The 24,538-nt window shown below is 47.5% G+C and overlaps 1 protein-coding gene and 1 pseudogene across 2 annotated transcripts in view; both read left to right on the top strand.

The window, feature by feature from the left end:
• Positions 1 to 4,333: 4,333 nt before the first annotated feature.
• LOC120927116 lies at positions 4,334 to 6,447 on the top strand (annotated as a pseudogene).
• A 4,585-nt stretch (positions 6,448 to 11,032) lies between these two features.
• Positions 11,033 to 24,538, top strand: part of TMCC2 (transmembrane and coiled-coil domain family 2) — a 155,633-nt gene continuing 142,127 nt past the window's right edge. For both annotated transcript variants that reach the window (XM_040337557.1, XM_040337556.1), the window contains exon 1: positions 11,033 to 11,719. In XM_040337557.1, the coding sequence (XP_040193491.1) occupies positions 11,531 to 11,719 (189 nt within the window). In that variant the 5' untranslated portion in view covers positions 11,033 to 11,530. The remainder of the gene's footprint in view (positions 11,720 to 24,538) is intronic.

Below are 24,538 nucleotides of genomic sequence, written 5' to 3'. Positions count from 1 at the left end.
TCAAAGTAAAGGTTTTTGTGCAAAGTGTTGAAGGAGATGAGGAGTCTAATAGAGGGAGAGGGAGAGGCATAGGTGGTTTTAGAGGAAGGAACAGGTTGAGAGGAGGAGGAAGGGGTAGAGGACAATGGAAGAATAAAGAATGGGTAGAAAGAAGGCAATGTTGGATTTGTGGAGAACAGGGGCATTTGGCCAGGGACTGCCCTGAAGGGCCAGGCCCCCACAAATCGGATTGACTAGAAACGGTATGTGTGAGCCACCTGGAAAAGATAGGGTACGTTAAAAATTTACCACAGGTGGAGTTAATTGTGGAAAGAAAATGTGTACGTTTCCTGGTGGATTCTGGGGCAGCTCGAACCCTAATCCACCCTGCAGATGTGCCTCATGTTGATCACTCTACAAAATCTATCCTGGTGCAAGGTGTAAGTGGAAAATTGGTGAGGGAATCATTGTCTGAGTATGTCACCATTGAGGAACCAGAGACAGGGGTCAAGACCACAATCAGAGTGATCTTATCTACTGTCTGCCCTATAAATCTCTTGGGAAGAGACCTAATGTGAGCCATGCGCATGTCAGTTAGTGCACAAAATAATGGGTTTGTAGTCCAAGTAGGACAGGGACCTATTAACCCAATGGAAGAAACACATTATTATTATTCTTTAGATGTGTATATGAAAGACAACGAGACAGTTGACATTGTTGATAAAATGATTAATTATGCTGCAACCACAACAGAAGGTAGGACAGTGGATCTGCAGGCACCAAATAGGACTCACTGTACAATGTATTTTAAGAGAACACCAGGGCCAGATAGGTATTACGCCTCCAGATTTTTCTCAAAGAAGGAAGTTATCCTGCAATTAACTAATGTTTACTGGAGTGTTGAGGGATTTTGTGCATCAGCATGTTGTATATCCCCCGAGGAACAAGTTCTGTTTAGGGAAATTACCCCACACATATCTTTGGCTAAACCCAAAAATAAAGATTGGAGGGATGTGGGAGGGTTTGTGAAGGAATGCCAAGACTTAAGAGATTGGGCTCCTGTGGGCCTACCTGATTTATACAAAAGTAAGTCGATGGGTTATTTATGTCACAAACCCTTAGGACACAAAATCATTTCAACACCCTCAGCACACATGTGGGCTGCAGGAGCTGAATGATACTTGACACAAGAGGTTCACCTGTTAGATGGGCTCCCAGAGACACTGTGGTCTAAGGGCCCAGCGGATGTAGGACTCATGAAAGGAGTCCAACCAGTAACCATTACTCCAAAATCACACCACAGGCCCCATCAAAGACAATACCCCCTTAAGAAGGAAGCAGAGGAGGGTATAGCCCCTGTAATAGACAAACTTTTACAAACAGGGGTGGTTATTCTGTGTCCTGACAGCCCCTGTAACACCCCTCTTTTCCCTGTTAAGAAGGCTCCGCCTTCCACAGGCTGGAGAATGGTACAGGATTTACAAGCTGTTAACCCGGCAGTTATACCAAGAGCTCCTGTGGTACCAGATCCACACACACTATTGAATGATTTGGATCCAGGGAATGAATTTTTCTCTGTGATTGATATCAGTAATGCTTTTTTTAGCATTCCAGTGCACCCTGACCATCAATTTTGGTTTGCCTTCACCTACCGGGGGAAAAGGTATACCTTCACCAGGTTGCCCCAGGGCTATTGTGAGTCCCCTACCATTTTTTCACAGGCAATGTCCTCAAACTTGGCTCAATTTGTACCCCCGGGGGGAAGCCAACTTCTCCTCTATGTAGACGACATCCTAGTGGCGTCTCCCTCAGAGGAGGTTTGTAGGACTGACACAATGGCTCTGTTATATTTCCTTCATGACCAAGGGCATAAGGTAAATAAAAAGAAACTCCAGTTGTGGTAACAGCAGGTCAAATACTTGGGGTATAATATCTCAAAAGAAGGTCGGCACCTGGATGAGGAGAGAATTCGAGCCCTCCTCCAGATACCGAAACCACAAAGACAAAGACAAAGACAAAGACAAAGAAACAAATGATGTCCTTCCTGGGTATGGCAAATTTTTGTAGAGCCTGGATTCCTGGGTATTCCATACTAACGGCCCCGTTGGTTCAGGCAATACATCGGAACCCTATGGCTCCCCAGGATGTTATAAAATGGAGTGAGGAAACAGAGACAGCTTTCACTGACCTAAAACAAGTCCTTTCTAGTTCATCAGTGCTAGCCTTACCAAACTATGACAACCCTTTCGAACAAACAGTGGACTCAAGGGAGGGTCACATGACATCGGTACTTACACAGTCACATGGCGAGCGCCAGAGGCCAATTGCTTACTATTCTACAAAACTAGACAGTGTAACTAGAGCACTTCCACCCTGTGTACAGGCAGTGGTAGCTGCAGTCGAAGCAGTTAAGGCCTCAGCATCTATAGTGCTATATCACCCACTGACACTCAAAGTACCTCATGCAGTATCTGTTATTCTTTTAAAACAAAAGATATCACATTTGAGCCCAGCACGACACCTTTCCTGTATGACAATACTCTTGACACAACCTCACTTAACAATACAGAGGTGAACTACATTAAACCCATCCACACTACTACCACTCCCTACTGATGGCCATAAACATAACTATACTGCTGCCATCGCTGAAAAGGTACTGCCTCAAAGTGATTTGAAAGATGTACCTTTATCTAATCCTGACATGAAGCTTTTTGTTGATGGCTCCAGTAGGAAAAATCCAGATGGCACAAATGCAACTGGATATGCAGTAATGACACAGGATGAAATCTTGGAAGCTAGGCCTTTACCAAAACATTATCCAGCACAAGTAGCAGAACTTGTAGCACTGACAAGAGCATGCATAATTACAAAAGGAAAATCTGTAACCATATACACAGATAGGCAATATGCATTTTCAACTGTACATGTTTTTGCACAACAATGGAAAAACAGGGGGATGGTGACCTCTAGTGGTAAGCCAATTTCACACACAGACTTCATTCTAGAACTTCTAGATGCAATACAGTTACCAAAAGAGCTTGCAATATGCAAATGTCAAGCACACACAAAACATACAGACCCCATCTCGGAGGGAAATAAAAGAGCAGATGAAGCGCCTAAAATAGCGGCACAAGAAACACATCAAATAATGACAGAACTGGAAATCATAGAGATAGATCATACAGTCCTTACTGATATGCAGCAGAATGCTCCCCCCGTTGTTGGAAAACAAAAGGTTGCACATTGATAGAGAACATTTACACATCACCTGAAGCAAAACCGGTATTGCCAAAATCCCTATTTAGGTATGCAGCAGTGTTGACACATGGAGTAACCCATGTGTCAAACAGGGGGATGACTGAGATGTTAAATAAGGTATGTACGGCCTATGGCTTCACAAACTATTCAAAAACTTTTTGTTCTCAATACATTATATGTGCAAAACACAATGCTCAGGGAGGTATAAGACCACGAAAAGGAAAGTTCCCCACACCGCAATATCCATTCCAACACATTTGTATGGATTTTATTGAATTGGACAAATGTGAAATGAAAAAATATTGTCTGGTAATAATAGATGCTTTGACCAAATGGGTGTAGGTATTCCCGACAGGAAGTGCGGACGCACAGACTGTAGCCAAAGCATTACTAAGAGATATAATTCCTAGGTTTGGAACCCCTGAAAAGATCTACAGCGATAATGGATCCCATTTTGTAAATAAAACTATACAACATTTGACAGAAGTGATGGGTATCCAAGTAAAAAACCATTGCGCCTACCACCCCCAATCGGCTGGATTGGTGGAGAGACACAATGGAATCCTGAAAAATAAACTGAGAAAAGCTATGGAGGAAACAGGTAAAAATTGGATGTACTGCCTACCATTAGCTGTGACTAGCATGCATATTACACCCACACAGGAAGGTTTGAGTCCATTTGAAATGATACATGGGAGGCCATATAGAATACCCTTACTACTAAATGAAACACCAGTTGAAGAATCTGAACGTACCTTAGCAGAATATATGTCTAACTTGTTGAAACAGAAACAAATTAATGAGGTCTGTTCTATTCCAGAAGGTCCAATCCAAGGAGAAGAGAAAATCCATATCGAAGACTGGGTCCTAATAAAAGTAATAAAAAGGAAACATTGGCACTTGCCTAAGTGGGAGGGGCCATATCAGGTTCTTCTTACCACTCCCACTGCAATAAGGATTGCAGAGAGGTCTACCTGGACTCACCAGTCCCATTGCAAAAAGGTTTTACAGGCAGAACAGGGTCAGTTGGCGGCAGAGCTCTGGTAAAGTCCACCTACAAAGGGAGGTTCTGCACAAGGTGGGGCATATCTCAAACCGGTGAAGAACTCCATTACCTTACCCCCAGGACTCTGTAGCTGGTTAGGATGGAAGGGACAGTAATTATCTTGGGTCTACTGGTGACTCTAGGTGAGACGTCTATACGTGGAGGCAGAAACTGGAAAGAGAAGGAACCTCTAGAATGGGCAAGTACGGGGAAGGCCTTGAACTTAACCTTCATAGAAGGAGTAACTAGTACCATTTTAGTTGATTTTTGCCAAATGGTGGACTGTGGGGACTTAACTGAAGCAAGAAGGCTCCGATGGGCAGATAAATATGTTTGTTATATTCCAAGTGGAACTGACTGTTCAGTATGGAACCAGGTCCTGTGGACCACAGCACACCAAGATTGGGGGTACAACATTCTAGGCATAAATGGTTTAAAAGAAAGACTCACCATAACAAAGGCAGCCAATTCTCCCTGTACCCATGGCAGAGATTGCAATCAATTGCTGATAACATTAAAAGAACCTCAAAAAAAGGATCAACGGTTATATTCTATGGGAGCATGGGTGTCGGGAACAGATCCTTTAGGTACATTTTTCCTCGAGGTATTACCACCCAATAAAACCAAACAGGAAAAGGTAGACACAGAAGAGAAAGAAGAAGGCCATACTAAGATAGAAGTTCTGAGTAACACTGTAAGATTTACTAACCTAACAGTAGAAGATGCCATAGCTTTGGAGACGGGTTACCAAGAAAAAAATGAGTGGTTAGAATGGTTGAGGTACACGGTTAAAACTCTAAAAAAGGAAAACTGTTTAGTTTGTGCCGGAGCTAGACCACATTTAGCAAAGGTCCCTTTTCCTCTAGATTACAATACAGATCCAGAAGGTTTAAAATGTATGCTGCGGTTATATAATAAGAGTTATAAACCAGAAATAAATTCTACCTGTCACACATTGAGTTTGTTGTTTCCCCCAGTGCAGAGACCTCAGATACCTCCAGCGGTTGCTACGTATCCGGGCAATTTTACTTGTTTTGCACTCCCGGGCAACAGTAGCGCGATGGATCTTGGGTCACTACCTGATGACTGCTGTATGGAGAGGATTAACAAGGAACATGGTGACTGGGTGGAACATGACATTCAGAGAGCTGATGTCTGGTGGATGTGTGGGGATAAGAAACTGCGAGCTAGGGTCCCGGCCAATGCCCGAGGGGATTGTGCTATGGTCCAGCTAGTTATGCCCCTGAGAATCCTGTCAGAACACCCGTGGACTAAGAGTCACCAACGGTATCAAAGGGACACCTCTCCCAAAGGGTCATTTGACTCCCATATCTACATAGATGAGATTGGAGTTCCTCGAGGGGCGCCGAATGAGTTTAAGGCCAGGAATCAGGTAACGGCTGGGTTTGAGTCTCTTTTCTGGTGGGTGACTATAGATAAAAATGTTGACTGGATTAACTATATATACTATAACCAACAATGATTTGTAAACTATACCAGAGACGCTGTAAAAGGTCTAGCAGAACAGCTGGGCCCCACCTCTCTAAAATGGCATGGCAGAACCGAATGGCTTTAGATATGATCTTAGCTGAAAGAGGAGGGGTATGCAAAATGTTTGGTAGCATGTGTTGTACCTTTATCACAAACAATACAGCCCCTGGAGGGACTGTGACCAAAGCCCTGGAAGGACTGACTGCTCTATCGAATGAATTAGCAGAGAATTCAGGTATTAATGATCCATTCACAACCTGGCTTGAAGGATGGTTTGGTAAATGGACTGGACTTATCGCATCATGTTTGATCTCAATTGCTGTGGCTTTGGCCGTTCTGGTCACTTGCGGATGTTGCTGCATTCCCTGTGTTCGAGGACTTTCACAAAAAGTGATCGAAACTGCAATCTCAAGAACAATGTATCAAGCACTTCCTACCTCCGAGGAGACCTGTGTGGACGTTGAAGTTCAACTTAATGACATATAGTCCGAAAGTGTATAAAACACAGGGACTATCATCGGAATGTGTTGAGATAAAATAGCCACACAAGAGGAGGGAATGTTGGAAAAGTGTATTGTGTGACTATTTGTAGGAATGTAAAATGGCTTCTAAAGACACGTTGCTTTAACGTGTTTCTGTAATGGCTTCTAAGGACACGTTGCTTTAAACTAGCCTAATTCTATTGTTTGTGTTACTTCTTTAAATCAACCTTTGCTAAGGATTGTAAAGAGGCACTGGATTGGCAAATAAAGCTGTTTGCGTCATGAGCCACCGCTGGTCCTTTAGCCAATAATATCCTTCCTGTTGACCCTATAAAGGTCGTTACACACCTTGTGTCTGCATGGGACTTTTGCTTTTTCTCTTAACATGTAAGCCCATCCACTTGTACTAGTGCATCTGAAAATAAAATTTGGAGTGCTAGCAATTTAGCCAAGCTAGCATTCAATTGCTGGGCATGTGGATGGCTGGGAGCTAATTTTTTTTGCCGGTTTAGCAACTGGGGTAGGGAAATTTGCCTGCTACAATCGGATGTTGGTGTAGCGATAGGAGATTGTCTGCAAGTACTTGCCACACCTAATTCTACACCTTCATTCCTCTCAGTGCAGGTTTCTGAGAGAACTGAAGGCATACTGGGGTTGGAGATTCCAGCTGATGAGGAGCAAGGAGAGGTCTGCCTTTTTCTTTGGTGTGGGTCTTTTAAGTATGCTTGCCAACAGACTGCATAGAACTTTGACATATGTCTGGTCAAGCATGTGGTGCCCAAGCGGCTGCTGTTTTGGCCACGCTTGATACTTTAGACATATGTTACAAATAGCAACGGTGCGATCTGCTGCACACGTCTCCATAAAGTCCCACACCAAAGAACTTTTGGAAAAACGCACGGAGCCAGCAGCGCCCTGCACATGCGGAGCTCTGCAGTGTGATGCAGTCGGTTGGCTGCCCTTAAGTTGGCCCCTGAAGGGCATCCTGCCTCATTGGAGATGTGCCTCCTCTCTCCTATCAGGCACCCACGTAGAGTCAGTGACCTCATCATCCCCTCCCTCCTCGTCACTGGAGCAAACCTGGCAGTATGCTGCAGCTGGAGGAACATGACTGCCAGTTTGTTGTCCTTCTTGGGCACCCCCTCTCTCTGGGCTCACGTTACTGCCTTCCTCAAGCTGGGTACCATCATCTGAGCCTTCAAAACGCTGCGCATCCTCCTGCAGCATGTACCCAACACTGTGGTCGAACAGTTTGGGGGACTCCTCCGTACATGAAAGTTAAGGAGTAACTGATAACCTGGAGCCGATGGAATAAGCCACTTTGGCACTCTGAGGCTGGGTGACAGAGGATGAGGAGGATGAGGACGGCTTGGTCATCCACTCTACTAACTCTTCTGCATGTTGTGGCTTAAGACGCAGAGCCTGCTTGCCCTCTTTTATTGGCTGTGAGCGTCTGCATGTCCTTGTTGGCCTTCCAGACATACTGTATTTGATGTATTTGTAATGTATTTGAATAGGTACACCAGGAATGGCCTGCAGTGAGATGTAGCTGCACAAAGCTGGGATGTATATATATATATTGAATATACTGCAGCTAACTGAATCAACTGACTGCCTGTAGTATATTAGGAAGAGAACAACAGGAACCCTCTGCAGTGAGATCTAGCTGCACACTGTGCACAGGATACAGTATACTGACTGAATATACTGCTGCTAACTGAATCAACTGCCTGCCTGTAGTATATTAGGAAGAGAACAGCAGGAACGCTCTGCAGTGAGATCTAGCTAAACTGTATACAGTATATATATATTTTAGCTATATATACAGTATATATATATATATATACAAAGCCTGGAATGTATATATACTGTATACTAAATATACTGTATCTAACTGAATCAACTGCCTGCTCAATCTAGGTAACTGAAATTAAATGTCATACTCTCTCTCTCTCTCTCTAAATGGCAAAACACCCTACAGAAGGCCGACGCGCAGGCGGCCTTATTTAGTGTGGGGTGTGTACTTAATCCCCTGAGCTGTGATTTGCCAAAGGCACCCTGCCTTTGGCCAATCATGGCTCTCTGTGCTGACGGCGCAGTGATTGGCCAAATCATGCGGGTCATAGTGCATGCTTGGCCAATCATCAGCCAGCAATGCACTGCGATGACGCAGTGCATTATGGGCCGTGACGTGCCACTCGAATTTGGTGCGAACGGCCCATAATGTTCGATCTTCGTCGAACGATCGAACAGCCGATCCTCATCCCTATCTGCAACGTGTGCCAGGTGACGTGGCAAGTGACAATCCGCAACGTGTGGCAGGCGATGTGGCAAGTGACAATCCCTGACGTGGCAAGTGACAATCCACAATGTGTGGCAGGTGATGTGGCAAGAGACAATCCGCATTTGGTGGCAGGCGACGTGGCAAGTGATAATCCGCATTTAGTGGCAGGCGCTGTGACAAGTGACAATCTACATTTGGTGGCAGGCGAGGTGGCAAGTGACACACTCGGGGCTCCCACTGATTCTGTATTATGGTGAGTTGAACTATTTCATTTTATATTACAATGTAATAATAGAAATAATGCGCTCCAATCATCCTGAGACCATAATAACCATGGTGCCGTGATGATTGAAGTGCCAATACCAGCTATTTCCTCGATAAATTGCCCCCAAAAAAACGTAATTTCTGGCAGTGCCCCACCCGAGACTAGACTCTGGATCTTCCCCTGTGCGCAAACCAATAAATATACGCTTTTTTTTTTTTTTTTTTTTACCAACGAATGTGGCTGAATACATAAATTTAGTTTATTGTATTTTTTTTATAACAAAAAGTTGAAAATAAAAATGTTCTGTTTAGATCACAAAAAATTAAAATCGCAGAGGCAATCAAATACCATCAAAAGAAAGCTTCATTTGTGGGGGAAAAAAAGACGCAAATTTTTTGTTTAGGTACAACATTGCATGACCGCGCAATTACCAGTTAAAGGGGTGTTCCAGCCAATTTTTATGTTTATTAAAAGTCAGCAGCTACAAAAAGTGTAGCTGCTGGCTTTTAATAAACATACACTTACCTGCTCCAGCGTTCCAGCGACGCGCCGGCCGGGGCTCCGCTCCTCCCCCCCCCCCTCCCCGGCCGGCGTCTTCATTTCAACTGTGGGCTGTAGGCGATTAAGCTTAATCGCCTAACCAGCCTCTCGACAGAAGGAGGAAGTGGGACAGGAAGTCCCACTCCTCCTGAAGCCCCCACTCCACCCCCAAAAAAATTACATGCCAAATGTGGCATGTAAGGGGGTGAGGAGTGGGATAAGCGGAAGTTCCAATTTTGGGTGGAACTCCGCTTTAAAGCAGCGCAGTGCCAAATTGTAAAAAGTGCTCTGGTCATTCAGCAGCCTAATCCAGGCTCCGGGGCCGAAGTGGTTAAAGTTCTTGTGCATGTAAAGGCAGGCGTCTCAATATTTTTGGTAATATAGTGTATATATTGATTATATAAATATATATATATACAGGGCCAATCCTAGGGTCACAGACGCCTGGGTGCAGAAATATTTCTGGCGCCCCCCACATGGGCGTGGTCATCTTACTAACTCCTCCCCTTTACACGTGTTTCTATGGCTACGCAAACACAGAGATGCTCCCCTAAGAAGTCTTCATTAGTGTCCCTCATCAGAGTCCCCCCCCAGCAGGTGTCCCCCATCAGAGCCCCCCACAGCAGGGGTCCCCCATCAGAGCCCCCCACAGCAGGTTTCCCCCATCAGAGCAGGGATGTCTTAATAGCATCTTGGGCCCCTGGGCAAAGTAAGGCTCTGGGGCCCCTACAATGATGACAGTGCAGGTAAACAGACATCAAGTAGGTAGGAGGCAGACTGTGTATCTATCACTCTCAGTGCTATCATGGGGCCCCCAATTTCGGGGCAGGGTGGGCTCAAGGACCAGCTGCTTTGGGCAAAGTGCAGGGGCCCCCCATGCAGCTGGGGCCCCTGGGCAGTGCCCAGGTGTGCCCTCTCATTAAGACAGTCCTGCATCAGAGCCCCCCAGCAGTGCCCACCATCAGAGCCCCCCCACAGGAGTTGCCCCCATCAGTGCCGGAACGTGTTCCAGTAATAGGCTCCGCTGTGGTACCCAGCGCGGTTCATGGGGACAGCCGGTTGCCAGTGGAGAGAGCAAGCGGGATGGGGAACCGCTGCACCAGCTACATGCGCTCTGACTCTGGACACAGACAAGGAGGAGGGAGGGGAGCACTTGGAGCTAGGATCGGCCCTGTATATATATGTATATATATATATTTTCACTCACTCTCACCGTATTTCAGTAAGATCGGTACAGTTCTATAATTTTGCTGTGCCACCTAAACAAGCCACAAAATGACGGTTATTGCTTTCTTTCATGGGATTACAGGGGATTGCCGCTGGCTCTTGATTAAATCCACTTCATTTCCAAGCTTCTCAAAGCTCAACACTTTATCCATGGATGTTGTCAATCTCCTGTACTCAAACCAGATAAGGAAGCATATTTACTTATTTAAGTGTTTTAAAACAAAGAATGTGATCTCTCTCCTATGCAAAGTATGGGTCGGTCCGGGGTCTTCTTATGGATGAGCCCCTCACACACTGCACAGCGCCCTGCTTACAAGCCTCTACAGCACCACCTTCTGTGACAGCTCCTGCAACTCAACCAACCTTGGAAAAAATTACTCGAGCCCCTCCCTCGCTCCCTATTGGCTAGTAAGCGTCAAGTGCTTCCTTTCGATTCGCTAGACGCAGTGTCGGTCAGCAGCAAGGTAGGCTGAACGCTGGTCACCCCAGGCTCTTGTGGATGGAGTGCAGACGGTACAGCCGGGGCCCCGGGGGAAGCAGGAGTCGGACGGGCCACGGACAGGATGCATAGCGGAAGGGCCCCTCCTCAGCCTCTGTGGACATAGATTTCCTGACGTGAATGCGTTAATGTGGGGTTTATCTAGCTGTGCATTTTGTGGAGCCTGTTCTTTTTTTTTCTTCGTGTAGATATAACGGTGTCGTGTGTGTTCAGCACACTGGGTGTGAGCAGACAGAACTTGTGTCCATGCCGTCACATTGGAGAGCTTGTGGGCGCCTATGTGTGTCCCAGGTTCAGAGTGTAAATGATGGAAAGGCAGCCTCCTATGTAATGTGACCTTAGAAGCTGCCTTTGTCATACTTGAATCTTCTGCTGCAAGGGGCTTGCCGTTTTTCATGTTGTGTTGGCCATTTACTTGCCCCTTCAGCCCCCTCTACCCTTCCTCCTGTCTGGATACATGAAGCGTTGTAAGTCAGACGAATTGCACCCCGAGGAGGTGGCTGCTGCACAAGATGCACCTTTGCCACCCACTGTCATGGAAGTGCGAGGATCCGATTGCCCATCGCCTGGGGATGTGGGCTCAACAGGACCATCTGTCCCCCCGGTACCCCCTGTCTACACACGGAACAAACCGCCAGACCTCAAGGTAATTGCAAGATCCCTGTAATCGTAACTACTAAACATGCACACAGCTATTTTATAGGCTTGGCGTCGTTTTCCGGCGCTTTCCCACGTCTGGAGAGCCCCACGTGCCACGTCTTTCCTGCCATACAGGTGAATCATGCCCTTGTAAATGCTGAAACTTCTTTGCACGACTGATGTATTTTCCAAAAGTGGAAGTTTTGCAGTTGGATAATGCGTCAAGCGTGCATGTGTGGTGCAAAAGAAGCAACACCGTTTACAAGAGCCTGACCATGTAAAACCCATTCATTTATATGGCGGGCTGTATGCAGCACATGAAGCTACACCACTCACAGGTAAGTGCTGATAAAATTATGCTGGGAAAAAAAATGCCAGGGGTGCATGAATTACTGTCGTTTTACCATCATGCTTGAGGTAATTGGAGCCATATTAGTGCACTTGCAACAGAAACAATTGAGCACTGTCCGTAATACTTCTTTTTTTATTTGCAAACTTGCACTAACATCCAACAACTGAATGTTGGTGCAAGTAAAAAAAGTATCACGAACAGTACTTAAAGTGAAAGTCTATGCGAAAACTAAAATTCCTGCATCTATAGCCACCAGCATGCTAACACTAATCTACAGGGCTGGTGCAAGGATTTTTAACATCCCTGGCTCCACCCCTAATCCCACCCACTTAGCCCTGCCCATTATACACCACCTTATTAATGAGGCGCCCATAAAATGCAGCCTCACCAGTGCCCATAAAATGCAGCCTCACCAGCGCCCATCAAATGCAGCCTCACCAGCGCCCATCAAATGCAGCCTACCAGCGCCCATCAATGAATGTTTACTTGCTTCCATTCATTCAGGACACAGACACAGCCCTCTGCCGCCTCATAGTCTGAGGCCCCGTACACACGACAGAGGAACTCGACGTGCTTGGCACGTCGAGTTCCTCGTCGAGTTTTGGGATGAAGCTGCCGAGGAGCTCGGCGGGCCGCCTTCTCCCATAGAACAACGAGAAAATAGAGAACATGTTCTCTATTTTCTCGTCGAGCTCCTCGGCGGCTCCATCGATCCAAAACTGTACAGACGACAGAGTTTCTCGGCAGAATCCGGGTTTTGACCGAGTTTCTTGGTGAATTCTGCCGAGAAACTCTGTCGTGTGTACGGGGCCTGACACTGTGTGCAAATAGAGCGGCGGCTGCCTGCTGATGCTGAGACTTAGTTGCTTTCTGCAAAGAGAAGAGAGTAGGAACACCAATGGCCAGGCACCCTAGGCAGCAGTACACCTTAGGCGGCTGCCTAGTTTGCCTAGTGGTAGCACCGGCCCTGCTAACTTATCTAGCCCGTAAAGAAAAAAACGAGTGTACAGTGATACCTCGGTTTAACCTCGCGTAACGCAGTATACAAGCTATATATTTTTTTAAATCCTGACTTGATTTGCTAGCGCTGTCTCGTAAGACGAGCAGGACTCAAGCCGCTGGTGTATGTATTACCGTATGTGGCCAGAGATCCGAGGGCGCTTTAGAACTAGGAGACACTCCCAGCTGGGTGGGGCGGGCGCAACATGTGTCGGAGCACCCCGAAAGTGTCCCAAGTGTTCCCGAGTGTCTCTGAGCGTCACCAGCACCCCTGCACCTCTGGACACATACAGTACTGTGTACACCAGTAGTGGTTGTGGAACGAATCATCTGACTTTCCATTTTTTATGGAGAAACTTGCTTTGATATATACCAGTGCTTTGGATTATAAGCACGCTTCCTGGAATGAATAATACTCGGAATCCAAGGTATTACTATACAATAAAACCTTGGATTGCGAGCATAATTTGTTCCGGATGCATGCTTGTAATCCAAAGCACTTGTATATCAAAGCAAATTTTTCCATAAGAATTAATGGAAACTGAAATGATTCTTTCCACAACCATTTATTCAGAAATCCTTCAGTGTGTAACCATAATAAAATGTCCATCCACAAATGGAAGCCTTCACAAGGGGATTAGAAGCAAAATCCAGCAGGAGCTACAGAGTATAAAAGAGAAGCGAGGCGCCTCTAAGTGTAGCAATATGGTTATATTTAATAAAGGTACAACATTTAACAACTCACATGGTTGATGATTAAAAGAGGCACCTAAGTATGCAGGGATCTATGGTAAAGCGATCCACAGCTTTACCCCGGATGCCTGCATACTTAGATGTGTCTGTTTTAATCATCAACCATGTGAGTTTCTAAATGTTCTACCTTTATTAAATGTAACCATATTGCTACACCAAGGCCTCGTACACACGATCGGTTAAACAGAGGACAACAGTCTGATGGACCGTTTTCATCGGTCAAAACCGATCGTGTGTGGGCCCCATAGGTTATTTAACCATCGATTAAAAGAAAACCAACTTGCTTTAACTTTTAACCAATGGATTCCTAACCGATAGGTCAAAACCTAGTAGGCACGTCCATCGGTTAAAAATCCAGGCATGCTCAGAATCAAGTCGACGCATGCTTGGAAGCATTGAACTTCATTTTTCTCAGAACGTCGTTGTGTTTTACGTCACCGTGTTCTGACACGATCGCTTTTTTAACCGATGGTGTGTAGGCGTGACAGACCATCAGTCAGCTTCATCGGTTAACCGATGAAACCGGTCCATCAGACTGTTCTCATCGGCTGGACTGATCGTGTGTACGCGGCTTTATAGATGCCTCTCTTCTATTTTATACTCAGTTGTGACATGAGGCTACTCAAGTTACTCTCAAACCAAGGTTTTACTGTACATACCTTTTCTGCAGGCGATCCAACCCGATCCCACACTTCGATGAGGCTTTGCTGTGCATAGGACACTGCTGACAAAGGAAGCCCCATAGTAAGTCTACGGGGGACGTCACTTCCCATTCATTTTACAGCCATTGTCGGACGTGTCCTCTGCAGAGCTTCTGCCACTGGGGATCGAGTCGCATGACCTGCACAAAAGGTATGTATACAATTTTTTTCCTTGCTGGGCTAAATAGGTTAGTGTTACAATGTTGGTGGCTACAGATGCAAGTATTTTAGTTTTAGCATGGACTTCCACTTTAATTGTTTCTGTAGTTTTAACTTTCTAATGTATGTACCCAATTGCATATTGAAGTGACCCTAAGGCCTCGTACACACGACCGAACATGTCTGCTGAAACTGATCCGCGGACCAGTTTCCGCGGACATGTTCGGTCGTCTGTACGGCCGACCTGACCAGATTCACGGCCTAGCGGACAGGTTTCCAGTGGACAAATGTTTCATAGCATGCTATGAAACATGTCCGCTGGAAACCTGTCCGTCGGACATGTTCGGTCGTCTGTACGACTCACCGGACATGTCCGCTCGGCCGAAAGCCCTCGCATGCGTCGATATGATTCGACGCATGCGTGGAAGCATTCACCTTCCAGGGTCGCGCACGTCGCCGCGTCATCGTCGCGGCGACGGCGCGGCCACGTCACCGCGTTCGCTGTCCGCGGGAAATTCCAGCAGCGGACATGTCCGATGAAAACGGTCCGGTGGACCGTTTTCATCGGATTGTCCCGTCGTGTGTACAAGGCCTTAGGCTACATTCACACCGGTGAGAATTGTAGTGGCAGTTTCTGCTGTGTCTCTCAGTGGCTAGGCATGGTCGTCTGGCCCCAATCACTATGGTGACAGGTCGCCGGTGGTCGCAGCTATTCGTGGCTCTCTGCACAGCCAACGATTACCATTGGTGATCACTGCTGGACGCACACAAAGTGTGTTCAGGAGCTCTCTGTCACTGACTGAACAGAGAGCCATGAATTGGTGCAGCCGCCAATGACGTCATTATAGTAAATGGGGCCGGCGGCCGCACCTAGCCGCTGAGAGACGTTAATCTCTGATTCCTGCTGCTACTATTTGCACTGGCTCTAATCGCTAGTACAAATGTAGCCTAAATTTTATAAAGTTTACACTAAAGTGACACTAACTTACATTTTTTCCAAAAATAATCCATACACACTACTCTGGCCCTGTAATCTATTTTTCATAAAATTGTTTCTAACTTTGTTTCTCTTGTAATGTTCTCTGTGAGCTCCTGAACCTCTCCTTTCCATCCTACTTCCTATTTCTTTGGAACAAGCAGTGCATATTACTTTATATTACTTTACATTTTTACTTTACCCAGAGTTCTGCTTTAACGTGTATCTAAACCCAAGTCTGGTTGTATTGGTTTTATTTTTTATGCTTTTTCCCCTTTATTTTCATCTGGTTATCCAGCTAGTAACACACTTTTTTCACTGTATCTTCGGAGGAGCACTATATCCAATTTTGAACAGCAGCATTGTTACCTGCGGAGATGACTGTAGCCAGATGGAGATGTTAGATGTAAAAATTGATGTTATAAATTATTAACACATTAAAGTATGACACCAGGTAACACCTTTAGACCCCTTGCACACTGAGCCGCCCATAGCGTCAGCGGTAAAACCGCTATTTTTACCACCGACACTATGGACGAATTTGCTGCGCATTTCGGCCGCTAGCGGGGCGGTTTTACCCCCACTAGCGGCCGAGAAAGGGTTAAAACCGCCCGCAATACGCTGCTGCGTATTGCAGGTGGTAAAGCCCCGCTGTCCCATTAATTTCATTGGGAAGCAGCGGTGTAGGAGTGGTAAACACACCGCTCCAAAGATGCGGCTAGCAGGACTTTTTTACCGTCCTGCTAGCGCAACATACCAGTGTGAAAGCAGCTGTTTGGCGCAACTCTCCAGTGTGAAAGGGATCTTAAAGAGGAAGTAAACCGTGATAGGTGTTACTTCCTCTTTGTTTCCCTGCAAAGGTAAAGCATAATGGGCTACTATGCATCACATAGTAGCCCATTATGTGACACTTATCTGCAAGAGAAGCCCGCAATGTCTTCCTCGAGCATAGTGAGTGGCCATTCTTCACCCCTCTTCCTTCCAGGTCACGAACTCCGGCTCTGTGAGTGGCCAGAGTCGCGTGACGTCACTCCCGCGCATTCGCGCGGTAGCCTTCACTCACAGCATGACACGAGTTAGAAACGGCACAGCGTGCCCTTTCTAACTCTGGCGCATGCGCCGAACAAATCGCCATACAGCGATTTGCAAATATCTCCTAGACCGTGCAGGTCTGGGAGATATTTCAAGCACCTACAGGTAAGCCTTAATATAGGTTTACCTGTAGGTTAAAGTGTTTGTAAAGGGTTTACAACCACTTTAAGCTGCATCAGTTTTTTTTGGGATAAAGGTTTTACATACAGTGGTGGAAATAATTATTTGAGCCACTGCAGATTTTGTTAGTTTGTCCGTTTCCAAATAAATGGGACTATAACTGTTATCATATGTGTATTTTAAATGATAGAGACAGAATATCAACCAAAAATCCATTTGCAAATGGAAGAAATACGAAATAACCATCAATTACCCTGAGGGATTAACTCAGAACTACGAGGGAGGAGCTTGTGAATGATCTCAAGGCAATTGAGACCACAGTCACCAAACACACTATTGGTAACAATACGCCGCCATGAATTGAAATCCTGCAGCCCAAAATCTTCTGCCAATGAGGGCAGCAAGATTATCCCTACCTACACTAACGATCATTTCAAAATTAAACAGATTTTCAACACATTTTGGCATCTATTAACCTCTGATCCTATAATTGGACCTCTTCTACCCCCGACCCCTCAGTTGGGGACTTGCTGGTTAGAAGTGAGTTTCAGGGCTCAACTCGAGGTGACCCATGCAAACTTTTTGGCACGTTCCCCTGTGGATCTTGTACCTACTGTATATACATGGTCTCCAGAAAAAATATATGTTTGCCCAATGGTACATTATTCACCCCAAAACATTTTTCCAACTCTCAGACCACGGGAATGGTGTATCTTTTGCTATGTAGTTGCGGTAGCTACAACAGCCTGTTTAAACCCCCTGAGGAAGGAATTGAATGCCTACACCTCCAATCTCCAAAACATGTTGGGAATATCTGTGACCACACATCAACTTTGACCTCTATAGGAGGCTATAGTATGTTCCAGAATTCAGTTGCTGCTTATTTAACTGTGTCTGATTTCATTGCTTTTAGGTGTACCCACTTGTGCATTTTTCAATGTATGTGTATCTTCAATAAATGTACTTTTTTACGATAATACTCCTTCAAATTCAGATATATCTCCCTTGCCCATAATATCCATGGGGCACACCTTTTCTACAATTTCTCTTCTATTGGGATGTGACAGGGGATTCCAGTTATACACTCTTCAGTGGTTTCACTTCTTAGTGGGTCTCTCTTGGGGTTTTGGTGTGTCCCTCCTGCTGTTTTAGTGCTCCTGCTCCTATTGCAAGCAGTCTGTCAAAGTCTGTGGCAGACTGCGGCTGGATAGGGCTGAATGCTGTACCAAGTGGTACTCATGTTTAGGGCCCTATGCGGTCAGGAAGTTTCAAATTTAAAGTCAAAACCAGCTAAACAATTAAATACACAGTTCAACACATAAAAGCAAGCAGTTTTACCTGACAATATACTTTTTGTATCAGTACTTTGCATCCTCCTAGTCCTGCTGTTGTTGTGTGGAAGCATAATAAGGGATAATGATAACATTTTTGAAAGCCTACAATTTTTCCACTGGCTGGTATGACCTGCTCTTTATTATTTCCCTGCTGTAAACCCACCTCGATATCCCATTTAGCCCACAGAATCACCACTGCCAGTGTAAGCCAGATTTTAATATACAAATAAGTTGATTTACTGAAGGCAAATATATTGTTCACTTTTCAGGGAAATTTGCACTGTTTCCCCTGGCTTAGTGAATACGTTGGAAATTCCCAAAGAATACCTAATCACAACTTGCACATGATTGGATGATGAAAGTCACCTCATTCACTAGGTTAAACATGATTGTAGGGGGGCGTGGCCTGGCTGGCATGGTGTGAGGAGTGTTTCGTGGGAGCTCTGCTCGTCCAGCATGCGTAACTAATCATGCTGGGGCTGTTACTGCCTGCTAAACTGTTCGAATTAGGGTACTTTACACCCTTCATTGTGAGGAGCATGTCGCCACCGAAAAAATCCTCGGACGCGATCGCTAAGCTCGCTAAATTCCGACTACCAGACAAGGAGGCCGTGGAGAAAGATGGCGCCGGCCCCTCTGCTCACGCGGATTCGGCAACTGACAATACAGCGCGAGTCCTGGAGGCTATCTCGGACTGTAAGAGCTCCCTGACTTGCAGAATCGAGGAGGTGAAGGTGGATGTCTCCCTTATCAGACAAGACATGCAAAAACGTAGAGACCGGGTAACGGAGGCGGAGACCTGCGTCGGCCGCGTGGAGGACGAGATACCGCCATTACAGATCGTGACCGAACGCCTACAGCACCAACTTACCATGGTCCTGGCGAAACAGGACGACATGGAGAACCGCCTTAGGAGGTGTAACTTGCGGTTCGTTGGCTTACCTGAGGGTGCGGAGGGCCCTGACCCGCCAACATTTCTTGAGAACCTGCTGGCGTCCACGTTTGGCCGAGCCGAATTTTCCTCATCCTTCGTGGTGGAGAGGGCCCATAGATTGGCTGCTAAGCCCCCTCCTCCGGGCGCCCCGCCGCTCACGTTCATAGGTAAGCTACTAAATTTTCGGGACCGGGATGCTGTGCTCCGTCTTACCAGGCTGAAGGGAAACATCCCCTTCAGAAATGTTGAGCTCAAGGTCTTCCCGGATTTTTCTGCGGACGTGCAGAAGAAGAGGGCCCTCTTTACTGAGGCCAAGCGCCAGCTCAGGATCCGCCATTACACCTATGCCATGCTCTTTCCGGCTAGGCTCCGGGTCGTCGGTGAGGACTGCACACATTTTTTTGACTCTCCTGAGGCTGTCATCAACTGGCTGGACAACACGAGGCCGCCACCCAGACAACCCGTGCAGGCCTGAGGAACCCTCCACTCGGATTGCGGCTGATGACTGCAGGGGTACGGAACTCTCCTTTTGATGCCATGTCTGTCGAGCTTGTCCGAATTTCAGGTACTGTGTCCACCATCCTGCACCCGAAACTTTGCTGCCCATTGGGTGTCCCCGGGTGCGGTTCCCTGTGTCACCTTCCCCGCGGCCTCATCTCCACACTTACACCCCCATCCTCCCCGATCCGTCCATCCTTTGCCCTACCGGTGCTCCATCCTGATTGTACCATCCCTGACTTCCCCATCCTCTCTTTCTCCCCCGTGGACGCTATGCTGAGGAAGCTACATTGATGCCCTACCTATTCATCTCTAGTTGACGAGCTGCCCCCCCGTGTTGGCACCTGGGACGAGAACTCACACTTCCATATCCTTGCTTTCCCCCTTTGGACATTTACATGGAGTTCAAGGACTGGGGGCCTCACCTCTTGCACCATTGCTGGTTTTCCAGCGATTGTTCGTCCCCTTAGTCACAGATGCCCCTTTGGACTCTGCTGTTCTTATTATTGGGAGTCTAGGCTCCCTGACTCAAGCATGGTTTCCCTGGTCTGGCCGGGCCCGGCGGGTTGCGCCACACTGTTTTGTGGCGGGCCACGTGCCCGGACACCCCAGTGCTTTCAGCAGTTTTTATCACATGTTCTGTGATCAGTTCGTTGCTATGTTTTTTTTGTTCACTGTTGGTGTAATGCAGGATGACATGTATGTTGATGTGAGGAGACTGGCGGGTGATGTGTGGGATAATATGTCTTATGATACTGCTCATTGGTTTATGCTGAGGCCTCCTCGCCCGGATGCTCTGGGTCCTGTGCCCGGTTTTCACGGCTCTCCCCTTAATTTTGGGGTGGCTGTGGACGCCTGTGCGCAGGATCGTGGCGTCTGGACCATTGATGCTTGTCCTTGCCTGTCATGCCTGCTGTGAAATTTTTTACCTGGAATGTACGGGGCCTCAGGGCCCGCCCAAAGCGTAATGCAGTTCTCTCCTATTTGAAAGCTCAGCGTGCAGAGATTATGGTGTTGGTTGAGACTCACTTAACGGGCCAGCTCATGATGACTTTGAAAAAGCCATGGGTTGGCTGGGTGTACCAGGCTCCGCACACACCAAACTCTAGGGGCGTAGCTATACTGGTTGCCAAATCCACGCAATTTGTTTTACTTACACTCCAGTCTGACCCCCTTGGTAGATTTTTATTTTTACATGCTAAGGTGCACGGTCTGGAGCTCCTTATTCTTGCTATCTATATACCGCCCCCTTTTCAGTTCTCTGTACTGACGGAGGGGCTGGGGTTTATGTCTCAATATCCTAATGTGCCTGCAGTTTGGTTGGGGGACTTTAACAATGTTACCAACAGTGATTTGGATAGACTGTCCCTGACGCCCTCTGACCGCCCCTCTCCTGCTCAAACTAGGTTTGGTAGGCTCCTCCTCGACCTGGAGCTCGTGGACACACCGGTATTCGGTGGATAGGACCTATTCATGCTTCTCCTGGACACACGGCTCCATGTCGCGGATTGACCTAATACTAGTTTCCCGTACCCTCCTCCCCATCTTGGAAAACGTGGGGTTTAACCCCCGCATCCTCTCTGACCACGCCTCCTATTGGATAGAGCTCGGCAACAAGTCCCCCCCCCCTCCTCTTACAATTGGAGACTCAATCCTTTTTGGTTATCGGTCGTCCCTGATTTAGAGGAGGCTGGCGCCGAATGGGATCTTTTTTTTCAGACCAACAGGGGTACTGCACCCTTTGAAGTTGTCTGGGACTCCTTCAAATCCCATGCCTGTATGTTTCTATCCCAACGGATATCCCGATATCGGAAAACCTCGTCTCGGGTGGTCGAACAGGCGGAGAGGTCCTTGGCCGAGGCGGAGCGGACGTTTATTTCCGCTCCCTCCCCGTCCACGGCTGACGTGCTAAAATTACAATCCCGGGTGGTGAGTGGCCTTCTTTTTGAGAAGGCAGAAAGGAAGATATTCTATAGCAAACAGAGGGCATATGAGTGTGGAGAACGTGCGGGACGACTCTTGGCTTATTTGGCCCATCTGGATCATAGACCTCCTACGGTGGTCTCCCTCCGCAGCGCTGATGGAGTGCTACTCACTGATCCGGATGAGGTGGTTGGGGAGTTCCGCTCCTTCTTTGCATCGTTGTACTCATCTGGGGCTGCGGCTCCGGGGGGGGGAGTTGGCTGCGCTGCTGGCTGACATAGAGCTGCCCGTGCTTTCGAGCTCCCATGTAGAGACCCTGGAGGCCCCTATTACGACGGACGAAATAGCGCGGGCGATCTCCCTGCTTAGTTCCTTCAAGGCGCCGGGCTCGGACGGTCTCCCCCTTGAATTTTTTGCGACGTACAGTGAATCCCTAGTGCCTAGGCTCCACGAACTGTTCTCCCATATTTTTCAATCAGGCTCCCTACCTGCCTCTATGACTGAGGCTTATATAGTACTTATTCCCAAACCCGGCAAAAATCTAGAACTCCCTGAATCCTATCGCCCCATATCCCTTCTCCAGCTGGACATCAAAATCCTGACCAAGATCCTGGCACTACGCTTAAATGAAGTGATCCTTACGCTAATTCACCCTGACCAGGTTGGTTTTATGCCTGCTAAAAACGCGGCATACAATCTGCGTAGACTCTATATGAATTTGCAGGCTGAACATGACTAAATGGGTTCTAGAGTAGTGGTGTCACTAGACGCCGCAAAAGCATTCGACTCAGTAGAATGGAACTATTTATGGGAATGCCTGGCACGCTTTGGATTCGGGCCCAATTTTATCAAGTGGATCAACCTTCTGTATCAGAACCCGTGTGCCAGGGTCTTGGTCAATGGTCTGATTTCTGCCCCAGTCAGTCTCTACGCAGACGACATGCTTTTGTACCTGGCTGACTCGGGCCACTCCCTGCGAACTGCGCTTGCGGTTATTGAACACTTCGGTCACCACTCTGGCCTGAGGATCAACTGGGATAAATCCCAGATCCTCCCCATTGATGTGAGTGTACCCTCCGAGATCCAGGCATCTTCCCCTCTCCTTAGGCCTTGTACTCACGGCAGGACATGTCCGATGAAAACGGTCTGCAGACCGTTTCCATCGGACATGTCTGGCCGGGGACTGCCCGGGGACTTCTGTTCGATGGCTATACACACCATCGAACAGAAGACCGCGCGTAAACAATACGCGGGGCGTGTCCGCGGTGTCGACGCGTCGATGACGCGGTGTCGTCGCGACGACGCGCCGGCGTGGGCGGCCTGCCTTGAAAATGCTTCCACGCATGCGTCGAAGTCATTCGACGCATGCGAGGGATGGCGGGCGGCAGGACATGTACGGTAGGTCTGTACAGACGACCGTACATGTCCGGGCGGACAGGTTTCCAGCGGACTGTTTTAAAGCAAGTCCGGGAAACAGTTGTCTGCTCAGAAACGGTCTGTCAGACAATTGTTTGCTGGAATCCTGTCCGCGCGGCTGTACACACGAGGGAACATGTCTGCTGAAATTGGTCTGCCGACCAGTTTCAGCAGACATGTTTGGTCGTGAGTACGGGGCCTTAGAGTTAGTTCCCTGAAATATCTCGGGATCCAGATCTCTAGATCTCCTGAGGACTTTGTCCGCCTGAATATAGAGCCACTGATGACGTTCCTAAAGTTCAAGACACAGGTTTGGGCCAGGTTGCCCCTGGGTGTAATGGGCCGAGTGAACTTAATCAAGATGGTTCTCCTCCCCAAATTCCTGTACGTACTGTGGCATCTATCTCCCTCTTAAGATTTTTAAGGCCATTGACTCGATCCTCAATTCGTTCGTGTGGGGCTCCTCTAGACATTAGCTTTCCTGGCAGGTATTGAAAAACCCTACTGAACTGGGTGGAGCTGCGTTGCCCGACTTCAATTTTTATTATTTGGCGGCACAACTATCTCACTTCTTTTATTTTGACAAGCACGATCAGGATTGCTACCTCGCACTGCTATGCTCCCACCGCGCCCCCGGCCTCACTCACCCTTTCCAGGTCCTCTTCAGGGACCTGGGGGGTGCTTGGACGCTGGGTAGCCGCAAGGGCCTGCTCTACCATCACTGTAAGATTTGGGAGGTGGTGGGTCGAAAATTGAAGGCACCGGCCACTCACTCTTATACCCCCTTATGGGACAACACGGGCTTGAGTGAATTGCTCTCCATTCCAGACCGGGCTCCCTGGCTTGACCGGGGAGTGAAGTACCTATGCGACGTATACCACGGTTCTATTTTAAAATCGTTCCAACAGCTTAAAGACGACTTTGGTTTACCCAATTCCATGCATTTCCGCTACCTCCAGCTCCGACATGCCCCCGGGTGTTGAACAACTTGAAGTGCTTCGCACCCTAATGGGACGGGACTCTCGCAAGTTAATCTCGATCCTCTACAACTCCCTTCTTCGGCCCTACGCCATTGTTTCGGCCTATAAACTTAAAGACCGCTGGTCCGGGGATGTGGGGGAGCAGGAGGATGATGAATGGGAGGATGCTTTGGATGCCACTAAGAAGGTCTCGCCTAAATTGTCGGATCGTCTTACCCACCTTTATATTTTACACAGGTCGTACCTGACCCCCGCCCGCCTGGCCAAATACAAGCCGGGGTACAGCCCACTGTGCCCCAGATGTGACGGAGCCTCCAGCACCTTTTTTCACCTTATGTGGTCTTGCCCGGTCATACAGGGCTACTGGTCACAGATTGTGAAATTCATACATGACGAGATGGGGTCTCCCCTGACGCTGTGCCCCAAGCAATGTTTACTGGGGGTGTTCCCGGACCCAGACTCGGACAAATACCACAAAATATTCCTCCAGGAGTTGCTATTTACGGCAAGATTATTGATAGCTCGTAAGTGGCTTTGAGCCTCGCCCCCGTCTATCCAGGAGTGGATAGTTGCGGTTAATTCTGTGTTA

This window comes from Rana temporaria, chromosome 2, assembly GCF_905171775.1.
Source record: "Rana temporaria chromosome 2, aRanTem1.1, whole genome shotgun sequence".
Taxonomy (NCBI): Eukaryota; Metazoa; Chordata; class Amphibia; order Anura; family Ranidae; genus Rana; species Rana temporaria.
This window is presented reverse-complemented; position numbering and strand designations above follow the sequence as displayed.